This window comes from Rhipicephalus microplus, chromosome X (assembly GCF_043290135.1).
Source record: "Rhipicephalus microplus isolate Deutch F79 chromosome X, USDA_Rmic, whole genome shotgun sequence".
NCBI classification, from domain to species: domain Eukaryota; kingdom Metazoa; phylum Arthropoda; class Arachnida; order Ixodida; family Ixodidae; genus Rhipicephalus; species Rhipicephalus microplus.
The window spans coordinates 466,626,870-466,644,365 of NC_134710.1; the positions used below are offsets into that span (position 1 = coordinate 466,626,870).

Genomic DNA, 17,496 nt, shown 5'->3' on the forward strand with positions numbered 1-17,496 from the left:
TATTGGTAATGAAATGACGGAAATTGAAATCGACTACAGTGGTTTGGATAGTCTCCTGCGTACTCTTGACACCTCCAAGGCTACGGGGCCTGATGGTATATTATCTCATGTACTTAATATTGTCACAATATTATTGCACAATATTTATGCATAAAGTACAAGTTGTCTATAGACACCGGTGTGATTCCAGGGCATTGGAAAACAGCAAATGTGGTTCCTGTGTGCACAAGGCAGGAAGCAAAAAACAAGTACAAAATTATCGTCCCATATCTTTGATTTCAACCTGTTGCAAATTGCTAGGACACATTATTTAGAGCGCATTGTTCAAATATCTCGAATCTACTCATTTTTTTCATTCACTCCCAGCATGGATTTCACCAGGGTCGTTCACGCGTGACCCAACCAACTTTATTTCAGCACGAAATATTGTTTGCGCTTGATCGGAACAACATTGTCGATGCACTGTTTCTCGATTTCTGCAAAGCATTTGATATGGTCTCGCATAATCTGCTACAAATTAAACTGCTTCAATGAATATTAATGCCAACCTGCAAACCTGGCTCTGGAATCACTTAAGTGGTCGTAAACAGTGCGTTGTCTTCAATTCTAAAATGTCTTCGTATTTAAACGTGACTCCAGGTGTGTCACAAGGTAGTGTACTGGGTCTGCAGTTATTCTTGATTTACATAAATGATATAGCAGATAACACAAAATCTAGCAGAAAATTATTCGCAGATGATTCCATCATCTACGATCGCATCACTTAAATCGCAGACACTGAATTATTGCAAGATGACTTAGACACAGTAACACGTTGGTGCTCCACGTGGAATATGTGCTTAAATGTCTCAAAGTGTAACCACGTCAGGTTTGCAAAAAACTTTCATAAATCCAGCACACATACAGTATTGATGAAAGCCAGTTAAAAAAGTACCTGAGTGTAAATATTTAGTAATTTATTTAACAGAATCATTTTATTGAAACAGGCACATAAACCAAATGATCTTAAAAGCTAGTAAAATGTTTTTTATTTGCAGAAACTTTCATTGTGCAACAAAAGAGGTAAAGGAAACTCTACTTCCTGCATGTAAGGTCTATACTTGAATATGCTTGTGTTATCTAGGACCCGGCTCAAAAGTATCTTGCAGAAACAATAGAAAAAATTCAAAACCAGGCAGCCCGTTTCGTCAGCAAAAATTACGACCCATTTGCTAGTATATCAGATATAAAGACCACATTAGGCTGGGAAACTCTACAATCTAGAAGACGGAAACTTGGAATAAAACTTCTGCATAGTATACACTATAACCTAACAGGAATTGAGAATCCACAATACCTACTAGCACCAATATATCGTTCCACAAGATGCCAACACACACATAAAATACGAGAATACGCATTCAAAACAACAACTTTGCTAACTCCTTCATATTAAAAACAATTAGAGACTGGAACGAACTTCCCGAAGATATCGTAAACTTGAGTGACAACAGATCTTTTTTTTCATCGTTGTGACATCGTGACATGCCTATTCACTTTCAGTACCTGCTTGCCACATGTCATATTGTACTAAAATATTTTTTGACTGCATGCTGTAATTATTATATGTTGTTTTATTTTCCAGAATGTTTAAAGCGTCACTATTCACAGAAATGTTAGTAACCACATTAAATTTTGTGTGTAAACTCTCCTGCAGTAATGCCAGTATGGCGTTGCAGGAACTCTGTAAATAAATAAAAAAATAAAAGTAAATAAAAAACACTGAGGAAATACTGGGATCCGGAGCTGAGTTCCCTGCGTGCCAGCTCAGTATTCTACCACTGAGCTACTTTGGTGCTTGAACTTCATTGCAAACTCACCCTAGGAAGGCCTGATGTTAAGAAAGGAATCGTGTTAACTCTTTCATTACCACACCTATTCAAATCGATCACCACTGATCGTAGATTTTGACATGCTGAGTTTTTTCAAGTGTACCCAACTCGTTCTAGTAGTTGATTCAGCCACTTGACATTTAGAATCAATTTGAATTTGCCCGTTTTGGCAACATAGTGATTTTTCAGAGACCTTTGTGCGAACTAATGCGTGTGTATTGATGGGAAAATGCACTAGAATAGCGAACTTGACAAATTCGTGCCCCTCGTGCTTATGCTACAGTAACATCGAAGTCCTGTAATGAAAAGAACCTTTGCAAGTCAAATATCAAACTATGCGGTCAGGTTCCCAACCTGACAGTGTTGAGCAATATTTGCCAGAAATTTATGCCAGCTATTTAATACAGAACTGTTGCTAGAAGTCAGGAAAAATTTCTTCTACAAAAAAATACTTCTGAAGGTCCGCTGCATGTCTAAAGTGTGGAGGTGACCTCAGCCAGCTTCCAGCAGCTTTGGTTTCACTTGTACTGTAATCACACCTAAGAACCACATCTAGTGTTATTCACTCCTATGGCATTGTCGTCACACATGCATGAGTGCGCACCTGCGCTGCACAGAAAGGAGCAGCGCTCAAAAGTGCCTAGCAACTACACTTGAATTGAGTGAGAATGAGCTTAGTCTAATGATAACAGCACCTCAGCTTCAAGTTTTATGGCGACGATGCTTTGCGTCAGCCTGATACATCAGCAGTCGTTCATGGGTTTGTTTAGTTTACGGCCTCAAGTCGCCTCCTCCGCTACAAGTGCTTAGCTGCTGACCTTTGTGCACAATCTTACAGCTCCTCTGGTTACGTGTGAGGTCCACACGCCGCTGAGGCATGTTGCGCTGGCGCAGACTGCAGAGCTTCTTCTTACAACAAGGCCACCGGATCACATCTTGGTCCTGACTATAGAGCAGCGCAAAACGTTTTAGAACTGTGCACGATAGTGCTAACTTTTTCAATAAAGTATGCGAAAATACAAAAAAAAAATGCTTGGATGCATATATTGGAACATCAACCTATGCAGAGTGAGGTGGCTCATGTAAAAAGGCTACGCACGATGATATAGTAGTCCAGTGAACATCTGCTTTATAGATGAATTATTCACATCACGGGCATCGATCTATACTGAAACACCAGCAGGCTCTTATGGCAAAAAAACCCCCCAAAAAACTACTGAGAAAAGTGTACTAGTTCAATTATGTTTTACGAAAACCAAGCTATGCTTTACCACATAGCACGAGCAATGAAGTAGCACCTCGGTTCCGATTTTCTTTGTCTATGTAAATAGAAACATTTTGCACAAGATTGATTAGTTTCTATACGGTTCCTGGGTCATTTACCTGCAAAATGTATATTCTGAATTTTCTTCCTTTTTTACTGTTCTGTTTACCAGCTGATAACCACAAATTACATACTTCTCAGATATTAATTCATCTTAAAATATTTTTATTGCTCTACAGCACACATTTTTTGGAAAGAGCATTTCATTGTGCAAAATTTGGTATGCTACAAAGCGTACTAGGATACTTTCCAAACTAGCAAAAACTATCTTTCCAAGACATGAAAAATAACTGTTATCGCATCGTAATAAAAGAGTTATTGTGTGTAATGAAGCATTTTAAAACAGCCAAGAAACAACCAGACAACACACAATGTGAATCATGTAACAAGTGGGCCATCGAATTCTTCAATCCATTACATCATTAGGTAGAAAAAAACAGCACCAAAAATGAACAAGAACAAAAATGAAGACACAATGTTGTGTCTTTATTTTGGTCCTCATGCATTTGAAGCATTGTTTTTTTCTACTTGATGACGAACCACCAACTAGCCAAAGTTTATTGCTAGTTCAACCCATTAATATAGCATTAGTCATAATTCTTCATCGTCACTAGCTATAGCATAAAAAAATTGCACAAAATTCCTAGTGTGTAGTGGTAACTACAGTTCTCCGAAGAATGACGAAGAATGGCATAGTGGATGCCTGCCTACAACATAAAAATATTATTTATGGCGTAGCGGGTACCCTGCAAGTGTAGTTCTAGTAGTAACCCAAAAGAATGTATAAAAAAGGCTCTAAAAAGGCTTCTTATTCAAATTTTGTTGTGACAGTGCTGTGCGTTCCATGTCGGTCAGGCAGTTTTTTCACCCGGTGGGAACTTATGTTCGCATTTTATTTTTATGGGCTCCGACGCTTAGTGTGCAATTGCTCTGATGCTTCTGGTGAAAGCTGAAAGAAAGCTGGGGGTTGCGTTTAGAATGCTGACGAACATGTGGCAGCCCGGAGGATTCTGTCCGTCCGCAACAGTCGGTGGGGCAGCAACATGGTTGTATGAGGAGGAGGCCACAGCTTCCTGGATTCCGTAGATTAATCTCTGACGACACCGTGCTCCCTTTGTTTATGTAATGTGCTATAGACATGATACTAAAGAGAAATCAAATATTTAATTACCTATTTTTGAAAATTCAAAATAATAATTTTCACTGCAGTTGCCCCTCACTACACTTGAAACGCGAGCTATCAGTTATAGCTCTAGCTGAAAATGTTTGCCCTTGCATTGCATGGCAAGCCTCTGCTTATGGCCCTTCTAGCCTAACCTGAGATTGTGGCCAAAACAAACATGCACAAACTGATCGACATGAGCAATGTTGTGCTTGGAAAGTGGGTCAGGCTGGGTGATCTGTAGAAGCAATGGTTATGCACTGCCCAAGTTTTTTTTTTTTTTTAGCTTCTGTTTAGTGAATCACTGTAGTTGCAGCCAAAGGAGCACCTTTTTTAAGAAGTAATGAACGGTAATGTCTATTTTCAATATGGTCGCACAGGCTGCTTGCTCTCAGTCTCCATGACCTTGCCAGGTTTTTCAGGTTTTAAAGATTGGCAGTAGATACCCTAAGATACCCAAACCCATCAGTACTCTGGTAAACACACATCGATTTTGCCCAAAAAAGGGATGACCGCTTACCAGGCATGTCTGAGAAGAGCAAAATACACTCATTGAAGCCAAACGATAGCAGATCTGCACGAAGCTGCTGCAGAATGGCCACGCCCACACAGAGTGGGAAGCTGTCTCGGCCGAGCAGGAGCGTGTCCCAAAGGTGGAATATCTTGTGCAAGGGAAACACATCTGTTTGGAAACCAATAGGTCACTTGGCTGGCTCAAATAACCTAGCAAGCAAAACTTACGTGTGTACATGGTCAAAAACCAAGGAATGGAGTAGAGCTGCAAGAGAAAGGAAACTTTCAAAGCTATCGAGGATGCTAACAAGGGGCCTACCTCAGGAAGAAATCCAATACTATCCAAATGGTTTGTCAGCTCTGGATCATGAAAGGCAACCAAATGAGAAAATACAGCCAGGTACTCTGCAAGAAAGCATACTCGTTATAAAGGGCCACTGAAGAAAAGTCGAGCATTTCTTGCCTTTGATAACTTGGGAGTTGTCTTGAAGAAAGAAGTCGTAAAGGTACCTCGAGATGAATGTGGACAAGCACGCATACGCAGAAGCTGCAGCAAACAAGACTCACGTGATGGCAGGAACAGCAAGATGGAAGCTTGTGATGGAAAGACCAGGAAACGGGTTGTGTACTCAAACGGACATTTTAACAAGTGGACATGTCTAGTTCAAGGTTTGTGGATATTTAAAGGCTAGTTTTCTCAATTACCCAATATTATGAAAACTAATAGAAAATGATGCCAAGGAAAGTACAGGGGATGTTATCAGCAGTAGCTGTAACCTGAATGTGAAGAAGGAAAAGTAAACAAAAACATAACTTGGCACTGGTAGGAACCAATGCGACCTTCAATTAACGCTTCCGATGCTCTACCAACTGAGCTACCATGGCGGCTATCCCCCACCCAGTTTATGGGGAGTGCATTTGAACCTGGGAGGGTTAGTCAGTGCTGCTAGTAGCCATGATGGCGAGTGTGGAACTCTCTTTTTCTGCCTGTTGGCATCATGTCATATGTGATTTAGCCTTAAATAAGACAAGTCAACTAGTCAAAAACGTCGACTTGAACCCACAACGTTTGTTTAGGAATTTTCACAAGACGCATTTAAGGGTCCGTGTCCAAGCATAATCACCTTCGTCATTGAAATTCAGACGTAGAAATGGTGCGCACAATGAATCCAAGCCTTGCCAGTAAACGTAGTGCGGATGGCTTACAACCCAAGCCTTCAGAAGGCGCTTGAACTTGGCATGAGCAGTGGGGGATGACAAGAGCTCATCATATTGATGACATCTGGGAATGTCCACTTCTATCTGCAACAATTTCCACAAAAATTACATACAGATTACATTATTAACCTGTGCAGGCATAGTCATACCTGTCTGTCAGTTGGAGTAGGCGTTTCTTTGTCAATGGCTTCGTACTCTCGTATTAGGTCCCCCTGCACAGAACAGAAATGAACGTTAGTGAGAAAGTGGTTCTCAGGCAAGGGTTCAAGCATGCACAGTTCTAGAAAATTACCGAGGCTATTCCACGACCTGCTGAATTCATCTTGCTTATTTAGCATAGTAAACTAACACAAACTTCGCACGCTGTGTTTGTCACTAGTGGCTTTAAGTACATATGCGTACTCATCCCAAATCTTTCGACACCTGACAAACATTTCTTCTTCAGTCTTGGAGCTGTGACCACCATATAAAGTAGAACCTCCTTCATATGTATTCCACAACGACATGGGAAGAAAACGTACAATCCGAATGTACTAAAACATTATAGAGTTTGGCTTGTACAGTCTTGGTATGAGACAGTAGCACACCCAGGATTTGTCTGGGGGGGGGTGAAATTTTGACGAAGGTCATGAGATTTCATAGTTGGAGTGTGTGTGGAGGGGGGGGGCACATTGTGTAATGAGACGTTCTTGACTTCACCTGCAAAAATCTTAGAGCAAATAAAATGCCAAATTATCCCAATCATGATTATGATGATGATGCTTACTTTGGTGTTTTCCAGAGACACCTTGCAAAAGCTTGACTGGTGCATCAATGAATTCATCAAAGCAGTATGCATGAAAAATCAACCGCAGATCAATAAAGCAACGCATAACATACTTCCCCACAATGTTGTCGGCACATGCTTATTTTTGCCGCTTCGTGCAGAGATAAGGGAGTCAATGACACGCCGGCCTGTTGGCAGTCGCGCGATGTTGTTAAAACTCTGCAGGTCAGGATGTTCTAAATTATGTGAGTGGAACAGATCTGTTTTGTTTGAGTCTCGTGAAAGTGTACCAAAAGTGAATTGCCAGCTTTAACTAGCTGCATTTGTATGTACCACGTAGTCTGAATAAGTCCACTGTTTTTGCCACAGTTCATATAGAGCTGATATAAAATCAAAGGAAAAATTTGTTGCATAGAAACTATGTTTGTTGGATTTAAAAAGTAGAGAAATGAAGCCATGTAAATTCAAGCACACTGAGACATTCTTTAGTCAGGTCTATAAAGGTATATAATATTCATTCTGCAATAGTATGGAAAGTTGGGTGAGTTGGTTTGAGCACATTCTTGGAAACATTTTGACATGCACACAATAGACGAAAAAACGAAAGGCGAGATGACAAACAGGTGCTAACTCCCAACTCAGTTTATTGAAGGAAGTACACGAAATATACAGCGTGTCTCAGGTAACTTTCATCATCATTTTTATTTTTATTTATTTAGTACATACTGCAGACCACGTCGTGGTCCTTGCAGGACGGGCATACATAATTGTACACAAAACTAAAAACATACATATGGATATACATACACAAATAAACATACAAATATATATCCATATACATACTCATATACACACACACATACACATATATATACATTATATATACACAAATATATACATATATATATACATATATACACACATATATACACATACATATACACACACATATACATACACATATACATACACACTAATATATAAATGCCTATACAAACATATTCAAAAGAACTTAACAAAATTGTGATAGAATGCACATACAAAAAAGGTACAGAAAAGTACATGTCACCCATCGTCACAAGTTCTACGGTGCGGGCAGAGAATTCCATTCTGAAATGGTCCATGGAAAAAAAGGAAAACTTATACGTGTCTGTCCTAGCATAGATAGGTGTTAATGCATCAGAGTGATGGTGCCGTGTTTGCCTTGTGGAAAGAGGGCTTACATAAAGCGAAGAGTTGAGGGTGAATTTGTGGTCAATTAGATAATGTAAAAAATCCAAGTGGTACTTCTGTCTTCTTGATTCAAGAGAAGGAATCTCATTAGTTAACATTAGCTGTGACGGGGAGTCCGAACGTTTGTATTTAGAATAAATAAAACGAACCGGTTTTCTTTGTATTCTCTCAAGTTTGTTGATATTGAGCTTAGTATATGGGTCCCATGCTACGCAGGCATATTCTAGTTTTGGGCGGATGTAGGTTAGGTAGGAGAGTAACTTAACGTTTGAAAGAGAATTTCTAAGTTTGTGTCGCAGGTAAGCTAGTTTGCGGAATGCAGCAGAGCATGTGTTCTCAACATGAAGGTTCCAAGGTAAATTGGCAGTGAAGGTTACGCCAAGGTATATATAGCTATCAACTTGTTTTAATGGGACAGACCCCATTTTGTACACGTGATCGAGGGGATTATTTTTATGCGTTATGTGAAGAGGGACTGTTTTGTTGGTATTTGCAGTCATACCCCATTTTTCGCACCACAAGGATATGTTATTCAAGCTGAAATCTAGTTCCTTCTGATCATCCACAAATTTAATTGTACGAAACACAATGCAGTCATCTGCAAACAGTCTTATTTGTGTTCCAGGTGTGACGACGGTGATGATGTCATTAATATATAAAAGAAAGAGTAATTGACCCAAGACACTGCCCTGGGGCACACCTGAAGTAACTGGTAGACAGCCCGAGTTGTGTCCATCAACTGAAACATACTGTTTACGGTTATTCAGATAGTCTGCGATCCAGGAAATTAAGATATCAAGAAGCTTAATGTTTCTTAGCTTTAGAATTAATTTTTCGTGAATGACCCTCTCGAAAGCTTTACTAAAATTCAAAAATACAGCATCAATTTTACCGTTAGCATCCAAAGCTTTAGTAAATGAATCGATTACTATAACTAATTGTGTGATAGTCGAGCAGCCTTTTCTGAAGCCATGTTTACAAGTGGTTAGCATCGACTTTTCTTCTAAGAATTCATTAATGCGACTTGCGATTATGTGCTAGAAAATTTTGCTGTATGATGACGTCAGTGATATGGGACGGTAATTCTGTATTAACGATCGATCGCCTTTCTTAAAGACTGGGACAACTCGAGCCATCCTCCAATCACTAGGTACTTTTGCACATAGCAAAGATTCTCTGAATAACACAACCAAGAATTTAGCAATCGTTTTGGCGTATCGCCTAAGGAACACATTTGGGATGTCGTCAGGGCCAGGAGTTGTTTTGGTTTTTAAGTTTAACAACATAGACACAATGCCATGGTATGAGATGAAGTTCGCCTCATGGCGTTGAAACACTACAGAGTCTAAAGATAACCCTGAACTACCACTGGTAAATACGCTATGAAAATAATCATTAAAATGTTGTGCGATAGTATTGAAGTTGTTAATAATGGTTCCATTAATTGTGATTTCCGTGACAGACTTCTTGCTTTCGCCTAGGTATTCCCAAAACTTATCCGGCGCGTTCTTTATAAAGTCCGGCAATGTTGCAGTGAAATATAGGTCTTTCGAATCACGTACAGCACATGCTAGCTTGTCTTGTAGTTCACTGATAACATCTATACGCGCACTAATAATCCCCGTACGTGCATGTTTATTCTTTATTCGTTTGATTTTGTGCTTCAATTGAATCATGCCACGCGTCATCCATGGCATACTTTTATCGACTTTTTTTAGATTTAGTAGGTATGAATGTATCTATGCAATGCTTGCACATTGTAGTAAAGGTTGCCCACAGAGCACTCACTTCACCGCCACTATCAGCAAAGCCCGTAAGACAGGTTTCCATGTAGTCAACGATGCTGGCGTCATCAGCTCTCGAATAATCTTTAATAGATATGGTTTTGGGAATTTTGCGAACAGCAATCTTGACAATGGGTACATCTTGACATGGGTACATCTTGACATTCATCATCATCAGCCCGACTACGTCCACTGCAGGACAAAGGCCTCTCCCATGTTCCGCCAGTTAACCCGATCCTGTGCTTGCTGCTGCCAATTTATACCCGCAAACTTCTTAATCTCATCTGCCCCCCTAACCTTCTGTCTCCCCCTAACTCGCTTGCCTTCTCTGGGAATCCAGTTAGTTACCCTTAATGACCAGCGGTTATCCTGTTTACGCGCTACATGCCCGGCCCATGTCTATTTTCTCTTCTTGATTTCAACTATGATATCCTTAACCCCCGTTTGTTCCCTAATCCACTCTGCTCTCTTCTTGTCTCTTAAGGTTACACCTACCATTTTTCTTTCCATTGCTCGCTGCGTCGTCCTCAATTTAAGCTGATCCCTCTTTGTAAGTCTCCAGGTTTCTGCTCCGTAGCTAAGTACCGGCAACATACAGCTGTTATATGCCTTCCTCTTGAAGGATATTGGTAATCTACCTGTCATAATTTCAGAGTGCTTGCCAAATGTGCTCCACCCCATTTTTATTCTTCTAGTTACTTCAATCTCGTGGTTCGGCTCCGCGGTTATTACCTGTCCTAAGTAGACATAGTCGTTTACAACTTGAAGTGCACTATTACCTATTTCGAAGCGCTGTTCTCTTCCGAGGTTGTTGTACATTACTATCGTTTTCTGCAGATTATTTTAAGATCCACCTTTCTGCTCTCCTTGTCTAACTCCATAATCATGAGTTCCAATTCGTCCCCTGAGTTACTCAGCAATGCAATGTCATCGGCGAAGTGCAGGTTACTAAGGTACCCTCCATTAACTCTGATCCCTAACTGTTCCCATTCTAGGCTTCTGAAAACCTCCTGTAAGCACGCAGTAAATAGCAGTGGGAAGATTGTGTCCCCCTGCCTTACACCCTTCTTGATTGGTATTCTGTCGCTTTCTTTATGAAGCACTATGACAGCAGTTGATCCCCTGTAGATTTCTTCCAGGATGTTTATATATACTTCATCGATGCCCTGATTCCGCAGTGTCTGCATGACGGCTGATATTTCTACTGAATCAAATGCCTTCTCGTAATCTATGAAGGCTGTGTATATTGGTTGGTTATATTCTGAGCATTTCTCTATTACCTGATTGATAGTATTAATGCGGTCAATAGTTGAGTAGCCTGTTCGAAATCCTGCTTGTTCCTTTGGTTTATTGAATTCTAATGTTTTCTTTACTCTGTGAGCAATTACCTTTGTAAATAGCTTGTATACTACAGAGAGCAAGCTGATCGACCTGTAATTCTTCAAGTCCTTGTCATCTCCTTTCTTATGTATTAAGATGATGTTAGCATTCTTCCAAGACACTGGTACTCTTCCTGTCAGAAGACACCTCGTAAACATGGTGGTTAGTTTTTCTAACACGATCTGTCCTCCATCTTTCAGCAGATCTGATGTTACCTGATCCTCACCAGCAGCTTTGCCTCTTTGCATGCTCTCCAAAGCCTTTCTGACTTCTCCTATCATTACTGGTGGTGTGTCATCTGGGTTGCTGCTAGTTTTTATAGTATTAAGGTCGTGGTTGTCCCGGCTACTGTACAGATCTCTGTAAAACTCCTCTATTTTAACTATCTTATCCATATTGGTAGTAATTTTGCCGACTTCGTCCCTTAGTGCATAGATTCGATTTTTGCCTACCAAAGTTTTCCCTTCACTGTTTTGATGCTTCCTCCGTTTTTCAGAGCGTGTTAGAATTTTTCCATGTTAATATATTTTCTTACATTGCATACCTTACGCCTATTAATCAACTTCGAAAGCTCTGCCAGTTCTATTTTGTCTGTTGTACTTGAGACTTTCATGATTTGATGCTTCTTAATGAGATTCTTCAATTCCCGGGAAAGCTTGCCAGTGTCCTGTCCAACTACCCTGCCTCCAACTTCCACTGCACACTCTGTAATGATACTCGTCACATTATCATTCATTGTATCTACGCTAAGGTTGGTTTCCTCCCTAAGAGCCGAGTACCTGTTCTGAAGCGAGACTGAATTCCTGTACTTTCCCTCTCAGTGCTAGCTCATTGATTGGCTTTTTGCGTATCAGTTTCTGCCATTCCTTCTTCAAGTATAGGCGAATTCGAGACTGTACCGTTCTATGGTCACTGCATCGTACCTTGCCAACCACTTCCACATCCTGCACGACGCCTGGATGTGCACTCATTATAAAGTCTATTTCGTTCTTATTTTCGCCATTAGGGCTCCTCCATGTCCACTTACGGTTTCCTTGTTTTCGGTAGAAGGTATTCAAAATCCGTAAATTATTGTGTTCTGCTAATTCTACTAGTAGCTCTCCTCTGGCGTTCCTAGTACCGATGCCATGATCTCCTACTGCCTGGTCTCCAGCCTGCTTCTTCCCTACCTTAGCATTAAGTCTCCCATCAATATAGTATACTGCGTTTTTACCTTACTCATTGTCGATTCCACGTCTTCATAGAAGCTTTCAACTGAAGCGTCATCATAGCTGGATGTAGGCACGTAAGCCTGTACCACCTTCATCTTTTATTCAGTTTAATTACGATACCTACCACCCTTTCATTAATGCTATAGTATTCCTCTATGTTGCCAGCTATGTTTCGGTGAGCTAGGAACCCCACTCCCAGTTCTCTTCTGTCAGCCAAGCCCTGATAGCAAAGGACATGCCCATTCTGTGGCACCGTATATGCCTCATCTGTCCTCCTAACCTCACTGAGGCCTATTATATCACATTTAACACCGTCTAGCTCCTCAAATGATACAGCTAGACTTCCCTCACTAGATAAGGTTCTAGTGTTAAACGTTGCCAAGTTCAGGTTTCAATGGCGGCCTGTCCGGATCCAGAGATTCTTAGCACCCTCTGCTGCGTTGCAGATCTGACCGCCGCCGTGGTCAGTTGCTTCGCAGCTGCTGGGGACTGAGGGCCGTGAGTTAATTGACGTATGCATGTGGGAGGTAGTGGCCAGATACTGCACCAGGGTGGCCAATCCTTCTCTGGTGAGGGAGTGCGTTACCGGGGGGTAGTTACTGGTGAGGCCGCACCCCAGGCTTCTTATTGCAGTTCCATCACTACGCGGATTTTTTAAAATCCGGTTGGGAGCTGCGCGGCTCCGGGATTTGAACCACTGACCTTTTGCATGCGAGGCGGATGCTCTAACCACTACGCCATCGCCGCACCTAACTTTAGCCAGAGCTTAAAAATATGCCGGCACATGCAATTACGACCTGACAAAATGCATGTTGCTCACTGTTGTCTGGAGTTAGTCCGACTATTTTTTGTGTTCTCAAATGTTGTTTAATTAGATCTGTTAATTAACTAACTTTTTAAAAACGAAGATGGATAAAAAATTTTCATGAGAAAGTTGTAGATCGGTTTGAAAAATGTCTGATTAGATAGTTTTGAACTTTATACATGTTAGGTATTATTGTTTTCTGCTAATTACAAATGCCCGAAAAATACAAAAATACAATGTGCCAGTGCGCACAATAATTCTAGTGCTCCCTAACGTTCCGTGTACGTACGACCATAGCATTTGCCCCATTGTGCTGTCTCAGCAGGGGTGCAACAATGGTGGTGGCTTTACAATGAAGATGTTTTGCTATCGACCACAAAAACAATAAGCGCTGTGACTGCTTATCGCTGCCATGATCTGGTGCGAGGGAAGCGTGTGGTTCGTACACAGAACGTTACGAATCACTAGAATCATCGTGCGCACTGACGTGCGAGCGAGTTTGTCACGTGGTATTTTTTTGGTATTTCGCGGGCATCTGTAATTAGCGGAAAAACACTAATACTTAACAAATATAAAGTTCAAAATTATCTATTCAGACGTTTTGCAAACTGGTCTACAACTTTCTCATAAAAATTTTTTTTCATCTTCATTCCTTCAAAAGTTAGTTGATTAAACAGATCTAATCAAAAAATATTTGAAAACGCAAAAATAGTCTGACTAACTGCAGGCAACCGTGAGCAACACGCATTTGGTTGTGTTGTAATTGCATGTGTCGGCATAGTTTTAAACTCTGGCTAAAGTTACCTGGGACACCCTGTATATCCAAGAATGTTTTCAAGAATATTCATTCTCTTAAGGTCGTCTCGTATGGTTAAAATCTGAAAGTTCCTCTGACATCAGGAAAAATACTTCAGAAATTCATTCTCGTAAGCTAGGATTATTAATTGGCCGTTCATGCACATAATCATGGCATTGTTAGCAAAATTAAAGTCGAATCAGTTAAAAGCCTAAGTCGTTCTGTCCAACTTTTCGACAGGAAGATTTGTTTCTGTCAGAGCAGCTGCGTCATCCCAGGCATGTTAATTTGGTGCACTTGTGCTCGTTGTCATCTTGTTGTTGTCAGTAACATGGGGAATAGAACTCAGAGAGAAGTAAATCTTATACATTGTTTGCGAGCAAGTCACCAGCATGGACAGAAGTAAAATGTCTTGCTTCTGATAGTAGAAAGGGGTTTATAGGACAGAGTCGGGAGAAAATTTATGCGTAGGGGAAGCTTGCAAGTTGCACTGGCGACAGACACGATAGCGGCAGAGACGGTCATGTCAGACACAAGTTGTAGACGAGTCATTCGCTCAAGCTCTTAGTTATACAGCCGTAGAAGTGATGAGTTTCGTAAGCATTTTAGGTTATTATAGACTGATGTAGTGGAAGAACTCTAGAAATGTGCAAGTTATGCCAGTTTGAAGAACGAAGAGAATGCGCGGGCAAGACAGGTTCACCAACAGTCCTAAACAAATATTAGGAATAAGTTAATAATCAACTGGTCAAGTGACTGAAGAGCAAGATAATATAGTGTGAACTGAGCCCAGAAAATTTAATTGGTATGATTAAGCACAGATGAAATAGCTAAAGCAAACGAAGAAAAATATTAAACTACAGACATCTGCATTTTGTTGAAGATGGTGTAAAACCATTAATTTAGGAGGCAACACCCACAATTCGTGTTATCAAGCAGGTAATTGTAGCAGAGGCATGTTCGTGGATAAGAAACTCTACAGCTTAAAGTCTAGCCGTCTTGGCTTCATTGCCAACTCATCCAAAATCTCTTCAGGTGATAAGGGAACTTCTTAGTGAGTATTTAGCAAAGCTGGACCATTAAGCTTAGCGCCAATGTTCTGCTGCGAAGATAGGTTTTAAGACATCTCAGAGTTGAGGACCTCTCACTTGTTGAAGTTGTTACTGGCACAGTAGCCATAATTTGAAGTAGTTTTCGGATCCCAGGAAAAGTACCACCTAGACAGGATTCCAGGGCTTCCAGAGGACCCATTGGGCGTTTTTCAAGCTACTAAAGCTTACTGTACCAAAGATATAGCTCACCCACAGCAGACGAAACTGGTTTCCCACCATCAGAACGGTAGCTCTTACAAGGAATCGTTTTCATCGTCTTTGCTCGGTAACAGACTTGAAGGAGGCAGAATTTCAAATTTAGTAAGAATGCTCCTGTGTTTCACAAATCTCTCATCAATTTGTTCTGTGAAAGCTACGAGAAATGGGAGGAATACATAATGATGGAAGTACTCCTCCGGAGTCGATGAAGGCACATTTGAGGGCATCCTTTGCTGGCCAATGAGCCTAGGCATTTCAATAACCAAGCCAAGCTTTTCACAAACTGACATAAAATGTTCAAAAAGTTTATAAAATACCTTTTGAGTGCGGGATCTAAGGTTACACGCAGTGAACAAAACATCATCAGCCAACCTTAGAGCGGAGGAACGATCCAAGTTGACGGTTTACAAGTATTTGCTTAACGGCAAGCTTATGGAAAAAATTTTTACCGCAACAAAAAGAGAGACAAGAAATTCACTTCTCTGCAAAGCGTTCAGAAGGATTTGAGCATAGGACGAAGATTCCCAATCGTTCCAACCTTTGCTAATGTCCTGGAGAGTAGACAAAACGGGGTGGAGAATGTTTCCCAACACAATCAGAGCATCGTGTCTCTGCAGCCATTTCTTTGGACAAAGTGACTTCAGGCATGTCACACGAGCTTTTGGTATTAACTTTTCAATTTGGTCACCTAGAGCAGCCTGGCGTTTTGGACTCGCAAGGAAAAACTCACAGACTTTCGCCACGATTCCCATGCAGTTTCTAATGTGAGGCACAGAGCCTGCACTCGACAGACTCAAATTGAGGCTGTGAGAGCCACAGTGAACATAAATGACGTTATCACACTGCTATTGAATGAGTATTTGAACACCGTTGTAAGCCCCACTCATTGAAGCTGCACCGTCATATCTTTGAATTTTGAGGTACCCAGTTGCAATGCCTATATCCCTTAAGCTTTTTAAAATTTTATCAGCCAGGCCCCTTCCAGTTACGTCAGTAACAGGAAAAAACTGCAGAAACTCTTCCCAAATTTCAATTTTTCCATGTCCACGTAGCGTGCACAAATCGAAAGCTGCTCAATTTCGGCTATATCAGCTGTCTCATTAAGAAATACTGCGAAACATTTAGCAGCATTGACTTTAGAAACAAGCTTTCGCAGAATAATGCAATTGCATGCTGAGAAAATCTCATTTTTGGTTCTCGAACTAGTGTAAGTTGCATTAGCGCCATATTCTTCGAGGTGACTCTTTAGAGAATCATCCCCGTTGCAGGCACGCAACCTAAGCAAGGCCTTGAAATTCCCTTCATTCTCTGCAGGATCGCTCAACAAATCTATTCGCCCTCCATCTATATGACCTCGAAGAGCAACTCCCTGTCTTATGCACCAGACTACCGTTGTAAGAACAGGAGTAAGCTTTTTTCTATTCTTCGCTATTTGCTGTCTTAGCCCGCGGTCAAGATCATGGTCAATAGGGTTCTTCTTGCCATCTAAAACTGCTAGAAAATTGTCCGCATCAAGGACGCTGTTTCTGTGAGATGACTTTTTTTCATGCTCGTTAAAAGCCTCAATCACATTCTTCCAGTTGTGAAGCTTTGACATCACAACTTTGCCCGAGGACAAGCCTTGCACACCGACCCCAGATGGAGCGAAACAGACACAATATTTACAAAAGGCGCCATTCTCCTTTTTGGAATAGACGAGCCAGTTACATCGCTGCAGCCACAGGTACTGAAACTTCAGTTTTCTTGTTGCTGTTGCCCAGAATAGAAAGTTGGCAAAAGGTGCCCATGCACTTTTCAGCAACTCCTTTTTCTTGACATCTGTCACCTATGAAAGGTTAGTGTAATTAATGTACAGACACTAAGTAGAAATTCTCGCAATTATAGCATCAAGATTTGCATTCCTTATTCTGGGTTGTCATATCACAACGCATTTCAAAAAAAACAAAAACAAAGAGGCTATACAGAAATAACTGCTTTCTCATGCAGCTTTTGTCGTTTAGATTCGGAAGTAACAAGCACCACTATGAGACATATACACATACACATTAATTCTTGAGACAGCAAATATGCATATTGATTGATATAAAAAAACGTTATTTTGTATCCGACTTGTTAGTGGGCTT

The 17,496-nt window shown here is 40.8% G+C and overlaps 1 protein-coding gene across 4 annotated transcripts in view; it reads right to left on the minus strand.

The window, feature by feature from the left end:
- LOC119160826 (TBC domain-containing protein kinase-like protein) overlaps positions 1 to 17,496 on the minus strand; it is a 146,235-nt gene that overhangs the window by 28,937 nt on the left and 99,802 nt on the right. For all 4 annotated transcript variants that reach the window (XR_012887714.1, XM_075880743.1, XM_075880744.1 and 1 more), the window contains 6 exons: positions 6,238 to 6,300; positions 5,995 to 6,172; positions 5,334 to 5,417; positions 5,190 to 5,275; positions 5,099 to 5,135; positions 4,878 to 5,039 (listed from right to left, as the gene is read on the minus strand). Coding sequence is in view for 3 of the 4 variants with exons in the window: in XM_075880743.1 (XP_075736858.1) it covers positions 4,878 to 5,039; positions 5,099 to 5,135; positions 5,190 to 5,275; positions 5,334 to 5,417; positions 5,995 to 6,172; positions 6,238 to 6,300 (610 nt within the window). In the remaining variant the exon portion in view is untranslated. The remainder of the gene's footprint in view (positions 1 to 4,877; positions 5,040 to 5,098; positions 5,136 to 5,189; positions 5,276 to 5,333; positions 5,418 to 5,994; positions 6,173 to 6,237; positions 6,301 to 17,496) is intronic.